Source organism: Ixodes scapularis, unplaced genomic scaffold (assembly GCF_016920785.2).
Source record: "Ixodes scapularis isolate PalLabHiFi unplaced genomic scaffold, ASM1692078v2 PGA_scaffold1__304_contigs__length_218370807, whole genome shotgun sequence".
NCBI lineage: Eukaryota > Metazoa > Arthropoda > Arachnida > Ixodida > Ixodidae > Ixodes > Ixodes scapularis.
The window spans coordinates 152,115,177-152,128,001 of record NW_024609846.1 but is presented as its reverse complement, the minus strand read 5'-3'; the positions used below and the strand labels follow the sequence as shown (position 1 = coordinate 152,128,001).

At 46.3% G+C, this 12,825-nt stretch overlaps 2 protein-coding genes across 2 annotated transcripts; one reads left to right on the top strand and one right to left on the bottom strand.

The window, feature by feature from the left end:
- Positions 1–810: 810 nt before the first annotated feature.
- LOC121835852 lies at positions 811–5,529 on the bottom strand. The gene is made up of 3 exons (XM_042290378.1): positions 5,460–5,529; positions 3,617–3,661; positions 811–974 (listed from the first exon to the last, which is right to left on the bottom strand). The coding sequence occupies exons 1-3, from the start codon at positions 5,527–5,529 to the stop codon at positions 811–813; spliced, it is 279 nt and encodes a 92-aa protein (XP_042146312.1).
- Positions 5,530–6,144: 615 nt separating this feature from the next.
- Positions 6,145–11,302, top strand: LOC115333033. The gene is made up of 3 exons (XM_040215377.1): positions 6,145–6,214; positions 8,807–8,854; positions 11,113–11,302. Exons 1-3 carry the CDS (start codon positions 6,145–6,147, stop codon positions 11,274–11,276), a joined length of 282 nt encoding a protein of 93 aa, XP_040071311.1. The 3' UTR covers positions 11,277–11,302.
- The last annotated feature ends 1,523 nt before the right edge of the window (positions 11,303–12,825 follow it).

Below are 12,825 nucleotides of genomic sequence, written 5' to 3'. Positions count from 1 at the left end.
GTCAACTTAAACCTCATCTCAGGAAAGCCAGTAAGGATAGCCGTGCTGACGAAGGCAGAGTAGGGGAATGCTGGGCTATGATTCAAGCAAAGACGCGAAGCGGATGAGTGGTAACAAGGAACCGGAGATGAGTGGGAAGCAGAAGCTGGCAGAGCGAGAAAGAAGCGGCAGGGGAGCGTACGCCTCAAATCAGAGACGAGGTGCTTTGACCTAGAGTTGAAACGGGCAGAAGAGAACAAGCACGCTGGTAGGAGGGTTTAGAACTAGCGCGGTCAAGACTTTCAAAATTATAGAACTCGCGCATCTTTTCAGGGTTGAGGGAGATAAAAGAATATTCTTAATTTACTTTCGGCGGACGACTAGCAAAATCGGATGTCCTAACGGGACGTGGACGCAGCATCTACTCACGTTGTTATCATGCGAGGCAGTTGGCGTAGTCGCTAGATTGAGCGAGAAGTATGCCGCGAACTACGACTTGGTCAACCTCATCTTCCCGAATAAGTATCGGTTGTCAGTGAATGTATATGGAAGAGCTTCCGTAGTGCCTCGAAAAAGACTGAAGAGTCCCTTGGGCCTTGACAGGGTTCGCCTGCGGCTCGAAGTTCTAAAACATGACTAAAAATATATAACACATCGGATATCGCAAGTCATTTATATTATGCTACTTTTCCCAACCCACCTTCAGACGCGTGTTATCCATCTTGCGTTCTCATGATGGAAGAATAATATAGACGACACTCATGGATTGACAGTCGGTTTATTTTTAAAAAAACCGCAGGGCGTCTTCCACAGTTCTCGCAGATTCCGCCATTACTGCTCGCAGTCTCGCTGACAGTCAGCCAGAGTGGCGAACCTCTGGCAGTCGTGAGGCCCGGTCATTGACGGGGTGGTCACACAGCGACCCGTTCCCGGGTTGTAGCGGGCCGTGGTCGTCACTGTGTGGCTTGGGTCCGGGTTGCCAGGATTGGTGCAAGCTGGACACAATAGAAATAAGTGGGCCTCCCCGCGTTCGGCACGGCACTAATTTTTTAGTATACTCCGCCGGACTGCTGCAAGGTGTCTACTGGTGCCATACATGCAAGTTAACGTAGGTCGTTACTGAAAGTACAAACGTAAGTCCGAAAAAATGACATATTTGATGTGTTGTCCTTCCTTGCGTTAATACTTTCACTAACGGGAAAAGGGTCAATCACATGGGCGGATTCTTCACGCGCTTCATCGGCGTACGCGTCTCCCCGCGTCAGGACACACCTGATGAAAGGGCGACCAACGAATCAGGAAGACTATACCTGCGCTATGTCCCCGCTCCCGAGCGACATAACAACAGCGAATTCACGCTGTGTCCACTAGCGTGCGTCAGAAGCACCGTCAGCGCGTCTAACTGCGTCACGACACGAGCCCGACGCTAGCATGTCGCGACGTCAAGACGGATGGGTCTGCCAATTTGCGGTGTCTTTATTCGAGCTTCAACGTGTTTGCCACTTTGGGTGGGTCGGGGATCGAGTATTGATGACATAATAACCAGGTCTTGTCCTCTTGACGCTATTGGACAAACACCATGGGGACATGCACCGGCTCACGTCGGTCTGGTGCTACGCAGTGTCACCAGATCGACTGGACCTAAAACGACGGACAACCACCAAGTTACAGTGCAATGGTACTAAACACAGAAGGTTATTTAGAGCTCAAAGACTTTTCGTTTTAAGTTTGTTTTACAGAAATGTAAGTGTCAGTACCGAAATAGCCGTATAGACCTTGCTGCGTCACCTGCACGGGTATTGACTGGAACGTTGGAGAGTGTGCGACCGGCCTCTCTTCCTCCTCGCGCCACTCTGATTGCTCTATGACTGGGAAACCACTTGCGGCGTCAACGTCGAGATATGGACGAGCCCAGCGTCGGTCAAAACGGACATCGCAGCCTCACGCGATGCTGACATTGCCGCGGGTGACCTCGAAAAAAGGCTTGTGGCGTTTTGGTCCTGGGCCAGGACTCCTGGGCCATGGGCCCATTGAGGAAAATTATTGAAGTCCGGGATAATTAAGTTGTTAATTATTTTTGCGTCATTAACTTTTTAATATTGTGTTTAAGGGCATCGTTTAAATTAGAAAATTGCTCAGCATCATCGAAAACACTAAATCAACAAATTGCTGAACGATAGAAGGCACGCGAAGCATTTTATGGCTTTCTGAAAAGCCGCACAAAATCGACGGGTTTTTAAGTTTCGGTTTGCTATCAGAGCGCATCTCAGCCCCGGCGGCACCGCGCCCCGTGGAGAGATAGTGCAACCGGCCTCTGCTGCGTCGCGCGATGACAGCGCAGCATGACAGCATGACTATGACTATCATGTTGTTATTTCAGAAAATAATTATTAAGTTAAAGTTGTCAAGGGCTTCTAATTTTTTTTTTAAAACTCACGCAAAAATGTACGAGGGTGATATCGCATACTTATTATTATCATTATCAAGAAGTGGACGAGACCTTTTAGAATATTGTGATTCAAATCGTACATAAAAAAGTAGGTGTTTTTTACGACAAAACGTTATACTTTGAAAAGCACTCACAAACACAGATTTAAAAAAAAAAGCTCACTTTCACTTCCTAAATATAATATTGAGTGCAGTGTATAAAATTATCACCATTTCAACATTATTATTCGAGAATAAGAATTAGAAGCCCCTGGCAATATATACTAGCAATATATACTACGGACAAAAAAAGTCGACACCTACACTTAGGAATATCAAGTTTTCATGGAAGGCATGTTTTCGTGGTCCAAATTGTAATACGGAGGCATCTTCTTGTGAAAACAGTTACGTAATAAACTTGCCAAGTTTAACGCATCGGACATCAGCGCGGACAACCGAGTTAGCGAAGGTGATACTTGTGGTCTTCTTCTCCAATAGGCGCAGTGAGCAGACGAGCTCCGTCGGATGCAGATGACTCCGTCGTCTGTTCGCACTTTTATCAGGAGATGGCCCCGCAACTAGGACCGTCGCTATCTTTGCCGTCTCCGTAGACGTGCTAAATACAGATTTCGTAAAAACTTCAGACCTCTACGTGTAGGCGGCCATTTTTACACCCGATTTAATTGTCAGCATCGGTATACATGTTGCACAGATGTCACATTGCATACCTTTGACCACCATGCAAGAGGAGGAGAGGGAAACAGCTTTTGTAAGAAATTTGAGTCACGGGTGAATCGTCTATAACCTCCTGGGACGAGAATAGCGACGTATGTGCAAATCCTGGAGGCACAAAAGAGGATTTTAAAAAGAGGGGAACTCTCTCGTCTCATGTTGGTTTTAAAAGCGCACAAACAACGAGGACAGAGTAAGAAACACAAACGACGGACGAGCGCTCGTCCGTCGTTTGTGTTTCTTACTCTGTCCTCGTCTTTTGTGCGCTTTTAAAACCAACATGAATAACTACCAACTAGCCCAACTTTCCACCCTACTGCTCTCTCGTCTCTTCTTCTCTGGTAATGATCGGAGCGCTCTTTGAATGACGTCATGTGCAACTTATGTATACGATGTTCTCGCTTGTTCTACAGGCGAACAACGTTCCTGCACGGCATTAGAACATGAGCGACAAGAGGGTACCAGGATCATTACATACCTTGAGGGTAAGCACAAGTGTGCCGAGAGTTGGAACGATCCGCTTCTGAAATGAGGTAGGGGGACAAGCAAAATTACTTCGCTGCCCACAGAAATATCCTAACAGGAACACTTTCTTTAGCCTCCACATTTCTTTACCAGCGGTGGCATACTGCGTTATCCCAGATTTCCCACCTGTTGGTTCCGCACTCCTTTTGCGATTAAGATCTCTAAAACAAAAGTAAAAGAAAAAAAATATTAATGAAAAAACTGGACCAAAAATATTTTTTGTTGGCGGTTGCTGTCACTCTAATGCACGATCGCGTTTTTTTTCTATTGTGTTAGACAAAAAAACGTTAGGTCCTTTCAGAGCTTCAGCGATAAGCTTCAAATACTTGTAAAACGATACGTTGAGATACCCTTTTTATTTAGAATTGATTGTCACCGACTTCCCACAAATCAACGTTTTGTGAACAAGTTTCATGCGTATAAAAGATTTTACGTAAAAACATAAACTGAATTTTGAACGAACATGGAAATATATTGTTTGTAGCAGTAGTGGGGACGAAACGTTAACACATGCTGCACATAACTTTAAAAGCTAAAATTCAAAAATTTATTTTCAAATTTTAGGCGTTCATGTTTGATCCCAATCGCTCGTTTCAAAGTTTTCGTTTCTCATTTTATTTAGCCGATTTGCTTTCCTCAGCGTGACTTACGTCTCCTAAGTCATGTTAGCAAAACTTAATCCCTTTAATAAAAAAAAAAAAAAAAAAAAAAAAAAACGTAAAAATCAACCAGCGCGATCCAACGTGTATGCAGAAAACTAAAAAGTGTCAGCAAGATTTAGAACTCTCTGATTTCCTAAGTATAATTTTTTTTCTAGGTATTGCTCGGTTAGAACTTAAGCGTTAATATCTTTCGAGAACATTTAATAAATTTAGCACATTTAGTGGCTCTACTGAAGCGATATTCACAGAAACACGGATGCGTTGACCTGTTGGAAAGCTGAAGTCGAATCGAACAAACATAAACACGACTTTACGAATAAAAAAAGGTTTAGAATACAGATTTTGACTCGAATCAGATTACGAACGTTGAACAACTTTCAAATTCCGTTAGATGCCCAAGATCACTCTCCGCCTCGAGAAATGCGACTTGGCGGGGACTTGCATGTATTCGAGCTCAAACTCTAAGTATTACAGGTTGTAGAGTTTAGCGGACGTAAACCGATTAAATCACTGCCGTCAATATGACCGAGAATTACTTTTATCATACATAGAAATGGCGAGCCCCAATGTTGCTTCAAGCAGTTTTGAAAAGGAATAATACTGGCGATGGGGGTTAGCATTGAAAACGCGGCTTCCTGAGCTTCAGATGTGGTAACAGTGAGCTGAGACTATATTGTTTTGCTATGTCGTTTATTTATTTATATGTCATGGAGGAAAAAAAAATGTTTCCTCTAATTTCAGATAAAGCTTCTGATAACTGGTAACAATGAGTTTATGCGCCAAAATATCTTAAGTGTTGTTACTTCGGAGCTTTCATTATTCTTTGGCAACTAATCTAACCCAAGCTCGTTAATCGTTCAAAATGGTGATTAAGTGACGGTTAACCTCTCTCTTTCCACCACCCCCCTGACATGCGCTATCGTCCGATGAGCTCCTCCGATATCACCCGATCACCCGACGAATACGTACCCTGAGAGAAGGCGCAACAGATGTATATCGCCAACAGGTTTGCAAGTAAAAGGTTCATCCCCAAGGAACTCATCTGACTATCGGTAGTTTTTGTACATCTCATATATCAGTCTATTCATATCAGTCCCAACTAATGCACACAATGTACGCGCCAGAAGTACTTACGGCACCCCATGGCGAAGAGGAGAACCAGCAGGATCGCCACTTTGGAAACGTACGCAAACTTAGCTGCCATGTCGAGTTAGTTCGTTGTGTATACGACTCGCGATGATCTGGAAACGTGCTGAACATGTAGATAAAGGTACGCTTATATAATGAGTCCACAAGGCAATCGAGTATCAGTGTCCGTCTCTGTCAAAAATTTTGAACTATTAAAAAAGAAATAGTAATGTCCGCCACGTGCATGCAACAACACCCAGCAATTCTGACACAGGATGGAAAAGGTTTTGTTTTTATAATTGGCCAAATTATTCGGACAACAAGGGGGGAAACGGACGTGCTCAATCCTCCTTTTTTGAGCATTCGCCAAACAGTCGAAGCCAAGTGCCGTGCAGTGAGCCTATTACAGTGTCAAAGTCTGTCCTCAACTGGGACGGGAAATGGACGAAATAGAAAACAAATTATCTTCATCGTGTGTCACACAGTTTATCGCGTGGTTCCATCCTTCCCGTAAAAATTACCGGACGTTCGCATTTCGAGTTAGACAAATTATCTGAAAATGTGTTGTCGTCCCACTCAGAACGACACAGAGCGGAAATTGCGTGGTAGAGTAACCGTATAAAAGTCCGCTTATCAGCCTATTCAGCGTGTGTCCTTTTCATCAGTTCCCATAACGACAAGCTCGAGCGATATGGCAGCTAAGTTTGCGTACGCAACCAAGGCGGCATTTCTGCTAGTCCTTTGCCTCGCCGTTACATGCGGTGAGTATATACTTCGTCTCGAGTTCTGTGCACAGTCCCTAGAGCTAGCGACCTATAAGAATGCAGCATCAACCCGTACAAACCCCGATAAAAAGACTACTATAAAGAAAGAAGTGTGGTCAGCATAGGCCACACCTCTTGCCATTGCCATATACGGGGTCACCTCCAGCAGTGACTGGCAATGTTGGAGCGTGTTAAAATAGGGAGAGTGCCATCATGGCTGATATTTTTATGAGTTCTTCGGTGTGGACTCACACTGCGAGGTATGTACCAGACGACGGCGCGGCCGCGTTCCACGTCTCTTGTTGCTCCTTATTTTGGATTTTATTTCCCTCAACGCGCATAAGTGAAACAATTACCGAGCAACTTTAGTGCTTCTATTCTATCTCTCTGCTATTGGCTAATTCTCATGCATTCTATTTTATGGCCATTTCGGTATACTCTAAAGAAAACAAACAAAAGGAAGTTTTCCTAACAGTAAGGCTAGCCTAAACAAGTCCTTTGCGCGAGTCGCATTTAATTGTTTGTCGCTGCACTGTAACCAGGCCTTAAGCGCGAAACACATGTACGACGAAACCGTCCGATCCGATGTCCGACCACGCAATACGACGGTCGGAGGCGAGAGTTTTCAACGCTCTCCGATGCTACGAAAACCCTTGCCCCCCAAGGTCATTCCGGCAGTCCACACGTCGGATCGGAAGGTTTCGTCGGACATGTGTTTCGCGCTTTACTCTAAAGCGCGAAACACATGTCCGACGAAACCTTCCGATCCGACGTGTGGACTGCCGGAATGACCTTGGGGGGGCAAGGGTTTTCGTAGCATCGGAGAGCGTTGAAAACTCTCGCCTCCGACCGTCGTATTGCGTGGTCGGACATCGGATCGGACGGTTTCGTCGTACATGTGTTTCGCGCTTGAAGGACAATCAGGCCCTAACCTACAAACGAACAAATAAAAAAAAAAAGAATAAGGACGCGCTCGTCAACAAGTAGGACATATCTTGTCCGAATTGTTGTCAGCAATTGTTTCTGACACCATTGCCTCACTATTGGCCGATATACCAAAGATGCATAAAACATGGCCGCCAGTCAAAACTTCAGGAGTAAACCATGTTGAATGCTAATACCTTACTTGACGAGTAACAAAAGTCAACGCGCACGAGGAATCGCATGTCGAAGCGAGGAGAAAACTGTATGCACTAACTCCCTTAAGCTAGTCCGCTACACTTTGCAGCGTCACGGAGTTCCTTTTAATATGGAATTTTATCAAGTCGTTTTTGGAGCACAAGGTTTCAAAATCATGCCCGGTGAAGCTGCTCCACTTCGTGAAAACGTATTTTAAATGTAAAACGTTTTAGCCGAATCGCAATACCAACGCAACCGTTTAAACCAGGGGTGGCCAGGGTGACCCGGCCTTAGAGCCGCAAACAAACACACGAAACATCCAAGAGTCGCCGGGGGGGGGGGGGGGGGGAGCAAAGTTTTATCCCGAGCAATAAACGAAACTTGAACTACCTTCAATATATTGGAATCAAAGGCACTCCAACTGTATGTAAGGTAACAGTAGCACAAGACTACCAAACCGCAACCTGTATTTCGATTTAAAACGCGTTTTATTTCTCTTTTGGGGGAGGTGCTCGTGTGACCAAGACGGAGGTGGGGAAGTGAGTGTGTGTGTGGGGGGGGGGGGGGGGGGGGAGGTAGGGAAGAGCGCCGCGAGGCACACTTTAACACGCGGAGAGCCGCATGCGGCTCGCGACCCGCAGCGTGGCCACCCCTGGTTTAAACAGTGAAATGACGATTGCGTTCGACCGTCAGCGTCATCTCGTAGTAAACATTTGAAACGTTCCGCAGGGTGCAGATATATATGGCTCGGGTTTGACAGCGCACAATGTTGTAAGCTAGACGGTCGAGTAAACATTTACCGGGAGGAATGTCAAGAACTCTGACATGTGTCGCAATGACCACAAAGGTAGCTGATTCGTCTCTGTACTCTTGAACCTTAACGATAGTTCACGTCGTGTACCGTAGAAATTAGTCTGCTCGCGGTCTCCACGGCGGCTCCTTAGCCCTGATCACGAAAATGTAATCACACGCGTAGTTTACAGCATTCACGATCGCTTGCCATTGTGATCGGAGTCATTTGGTTCGACATCTCAGACGAAGTTGATGTAACAAGATGGCAAATGGCCTCTCGCTGTGGTTAGCCTAGCTCTAGGCTGGGCAGGCGGAGGGGGCCGACTTTTGCATTTCTCCCGAGTCGTCAATGGTGGTTGTTGCGTTGCGGTGACGACTCCAGAAGTTGCAGTGGGAGAGACGAAGGAGAAACGTATCTCGGATCCCCCGACGACTCGCGCGCGCATGGACATTGTTGTCGGGATGAAATATATGAGTAAAAACGACTCCCTAAAACTTCCCAATAAACTGTGCACGTGTAGAGAACACAAAGTGCTCCTTTCATCTACGAACTCTGATGACATGGCGTCCTAAAAACCTCCGTCTGCTAACATGTGACGACTAACAAATATAGGCACGTTTTTGGTGATTACTAATAAAAAAATAACCGAGTGGTCCACTTTCCTATCTTGATTTCAGATGCTAAGCTGCGTGACGGTGCTCAACACACGTGCGCCTATCCCCAAGGTGCGTGACTCTGTTCTTCTTCAACTCCGGTTTTATGGTGCTGTGCAGCCATTGTGCTTGCGTGGAACAAGCAGGGTGGTTTTATTTTGGAATTCTTACTTGGACCACTAATCCGATATACCAGGGACAAAACTGGTATTATTCTCATCATTGACCTCAGCTAGAAGGGGTACTCATCTCGCACCGAAATATTGATATTTTATTACCCAGGGATGACAGGTATGTTACAATTTATATTGGCCCTCTAAAAACCAAAACACAATATCTCAGGTCTTGAGTCTGATTCAAACGATTCCGAAAAAACGTGTTTTCTTTTCATTTCTTGTATTGCTGTAGTTTGTTTACCTGCAAATCTGCATAGCGACCAAGCGCATCTCGATGAAGGCGCTGAACGACGCAAAAAGTGATCTGCAAAGTTTGTCACTAAGTTTTGGTTACCCACAAAAAACAGCAGATGAATCTGTGCGCAAGTTGCTCCGCTTTCTCTGAAAACACATTGTGAATGTCTGATGGGCGTACCAAAAGATAGCTTGCACTGATGTCACGGCACCTGGCATTGTGGTGGCGTGCTGCTGAGTGTTTACATTTTGCTGCATACATCTTGCACCAGTTAATGTTTTAATGCGAGCATTTTAACAGGTTCATGGAGCGAGGCCGACGTTGTCTGTTGCCGTTGTCTGCAATCCTCTGTAGCAGAAAAACGGCACCTAAATTCTCTTTTTTGAATAAAACACAAAGGAAGGAACCGCATCTCACATGCTTTGTCACGGACGCCGGCGGTGCGCTCAAGATTAAGGCGGACGCGCCTCAGAAATAAAACACAAAGAAAAGCACAGCAGACACACCTAAAACAGCGCACAGGCACAGGAGGAAGAAAATAAATATGGGGGGATCGGTGGCCGAGTGGTCTAGCGCACACCAGCTCGGAGCACGTGGAGCGAAAGCTCGCGCTGCAGAACCCAGGGATCCTGGGTTCGAGCCCCACCCCTGCCCGTTTCGATCTGGATGAGCATCGTACCGGCGTGCGGTCGTTTATCACTACTGCGTGATGCACGTTAAAGACCCCAGGGTAGCGGCTGTACCGCACTGGCTAAATTTCTCATCTATAGCTGGGAGACTCGTCGCCCCTCTGAGGCAGACCAAGTTCTAGGCTGTATAAACACACATACAACCCAATTTTTTGGAAGAAAATAAAAGACATGGAAGAGCGCTGATTGCCAACTTATGTATTGTGAAAGAAAGAGAAAGAGGAAGCTTTAGAGATGAAACCCACGCGCACCCACAAGGTAAAAAGAAGAAACAAGAAAAACGGATACATTACTAAGTTCAGGTCTGAAACTTCCTCTTTCCCTTTCTCTCACAATTCATAAATTAGGAACTTATGAATTAGTTAGAAAAAGTTAGAAACACGCGCTTGGCGGCCAAAATGTCTGGGTATGACAGAAGGCTGGTAGGATGTTTTTTGTGTTTTCTCGCGTTTACTTACAACTTCGGGGAAAATAAATGTGATAATCGGATTCGGATTCGATGGCTCGTAACAGCCTTGTAGTCCATGGTAAGGTGCATCGGAGTCTACCGGGCGATCGGTGTCCAGGTGCCTGAGCTTCTATGTGACACGCGACTCCTGGCTGTACATTGCCGCTCTTGTCTTCACGGATCGAGGATCCGCCTTGGCTTTCTAGAACAACAGAACAAGCACCCCCAAGAAGCGCGTCGGTTTTTGTTTTTATTTTGGGGACCATGTTACTTTCCTCTTTCCTTGCGAAGCACTGTTTAGCAGAAAGAAAGCAAAAAAACAAAAACTTGAATATTGCCTCCTAGTATAGCCAGCTTGCTCCTCCGAACCGACTTCCCGACGCCAAGGACAGGGCGGGCGTATACGCGCAAAATAATTTATTTGTTTACTCGTTCCTGACTTGTTTCTACATTGTTGCCGTGTATTTAGGTAACACCGGGCCGCTGACGTTATCCATCGCCACGCGCAAAAACAGGCGCAGCTCAGATATCATTACGCCGAACCGTTTCCTGATGAACCGGTATTCGCCACTTGAGATCGTGCTGTCGTTCCGGTTTGGGTTCAGTGTCAAATGTTCCTTTACACATTTGGTTTTGATCCGGTTCAAATAGAAATAACGTTTTCTTGTCGATTTTCAGTTTGGGTTTGTGTTTGTTTAGCCACCGCTCTTTTCTTTTTCTTTTTTGGTATATACCCAACACCCGAAGCATCACTTATCCCCCCTGTGTTTTACTACCCACAGCTTGCACCAATCCTGGCAACCCGGACCCAGGCCATACAGTGACGACCACAGCCCGCTACAACCCGGGAACGGGGCGATGTGTGACCACCCCGTCGGTGACCGGTCCACACGACTGCCAGAGGTTCGCCACTTTGGCAGACTGCCAGCGGGAATGCGGGCAGTAATGGTGGAGACTTCGAGAACCGCCCAAGACGCCCTGCGGTTGTGGAAAAAATAAACCGACCCTCAATCCACGAGTGTCGTTCATAATATTTTTCCATCTTGACAACAGCGGATGGCGAACGCTGGTCTAAAGGTTCGAACGGAAATGCAGCAAACTAAAAATGATGTACGGTCTCCGCAGTGTTATCAATGTGAATGTATGGAATGCAGTGTAAAAAAGACAACAAAATTAATTTCGAGCCGAGATAAATTGGGATTTTGCTAATCGCGTATTGTTTAATGAGACAAAAAATCGAAATACATTTACAACTTCCTGCAACGCCGATTTAGAGGGAAGCTCTTGAGGAGGAGGAGGTGAGGGTACTGATGGGAGTGTATGCCCCTCCTCCACAACCGTACCCTCTCCTCCTCCCGTCCTCGCGACGTTTCGGCGCGGTGCATTATGGGACGTTTCCCATAATGCACCACGCGGCTACCGGCCGCACACCACCACCACCGCACAGCGAAATATTCGAGCACGCTACGCCGCCGTCACCGTGGCTGCCGAGGAGGCACCCCACACCGCAGTGCTCTCCGGGGCGGCGCGGAACTAACGACCCCTGGTTCTAGGCTAGCACCGAACACGACCTGGTCGCTCGCTCCTCGCGGGAAGAGCGGCCAAAGTCATCACCTAAATGTGTTTTTTCCACCGGTGCAGCAGTAACTGTTCTTAGGCCAAGGCCTAAAACATATATTATCTTGCAAGCACATTCGTGAACGCCTTATTTTGGTCATTCGAATCTTTTATATGGAGAAGGCAAGTGCATGCTGCGCGTAGTCTGACATTCCCGGCATTCTCATTAATGCTTGTATAATTGAGCAACAGGCCAAGGATTGCTGTGATGGTACTTAATATAACTTGCGAATGACGAGTTTCCTGGCGTGCTTAGAAAGCACAGTGGAAGCTTGGAGTCATCACGTCCGGTGGCCAAGCATGTCACGACCAGATCACTTCTCATTTCGCTTTTGAGTTGAGGGTTAAAGGGGCCGTCCAAAAATATTCAACTGGAATGTTTTTCACTTTACAAGAGCTTACTGTTACTAGTGCGGCTCAAGGAAACTCGCACGCAACTCCTCTGGCAAAGAAGCTCCTTTGTTGCTGTGTAATGTCAAGAGACAAACGCGAGCGTTTTATTTCAATTTCTCGTTCGCAAAACTTGATGACGTAGCTGGGCGGTCGCAGCACCGCCCAGTGACGACATTCGAATTCCGCTCATAGATTGGACCCGAGTATTGTGTGGGCATTCGATTAGAACTCGTGAGAATCGATAGCTCGTGGAGCATTCGGGTAGTGGTCCGTGTCCGATCGCTGCAATGACGACAATAGCAGAACCATAACAATGTCTAGAATTCAGCGCGTCTCCTGTGCTTTTCCAACCCCAGCGCGTGGCTATGATCAACATTGGCGGCATATAAGGGGCTCCAAATCACGTGGCTGCTTGCTCTGCCGACGAGTTGACGGGGTGAACGCTGCTCGTTTTTTGTTATTTTTTTTTTTTTGTGAACTCCAGT

What these genes read in the sequence shown, in the direction of transcription:
- LOC115333033 (XM_040215377.1), top strand. Translation starts at nt 6,145, where the DNA reads ATGGCAGCTAAGTTTGCGTACGCAACCAAGGCGGCATTTCTGCTAGTC. An exon ending in TTGCCTCGCCGTTACATGCG is followed by an intron (nt 6,215 to 8,806) that starts GTGAGTATATAC and finishes TCTTGATTTCAG; the next exon opens with ATGCTAAGCTGCGTGACGGT. An exon ending in CACGTGCGCCTATCCCCAAG is followed by an intron (nt 8,855 to 11,112) that starts GTGCGTGACTCT and finishes TACTACCCACAG; the next exon opens with CTTGCACCAATCCTGGCAAC.
- LOC121835852 (XM_042290378.1), bottom strand. Translation starts at nt 5,529, where the DNA reads ATGGCAGCTAAGTTTGCGTACGTTTCCAAAGTGGCGATCCTGCTGGTT. An exon ending in CCTCTTCGCCATGGGGTGCC is followed by an intron (nt 3,662 to 5,459) that starts GTAAGTACTTCT and finishes ACCTCATTTCAG; the next exon opens with AAGCGGATCGTTCCAACTCT. An exon ending in CACTTGTGCTTACCCTCAAG is followed by an intron (nt 975 to 3,616) that starts GTATGTAATGAT and finishes TATTGTGTCCAG; the next exon opens with CTTGCACCAATCCTGGCAAC.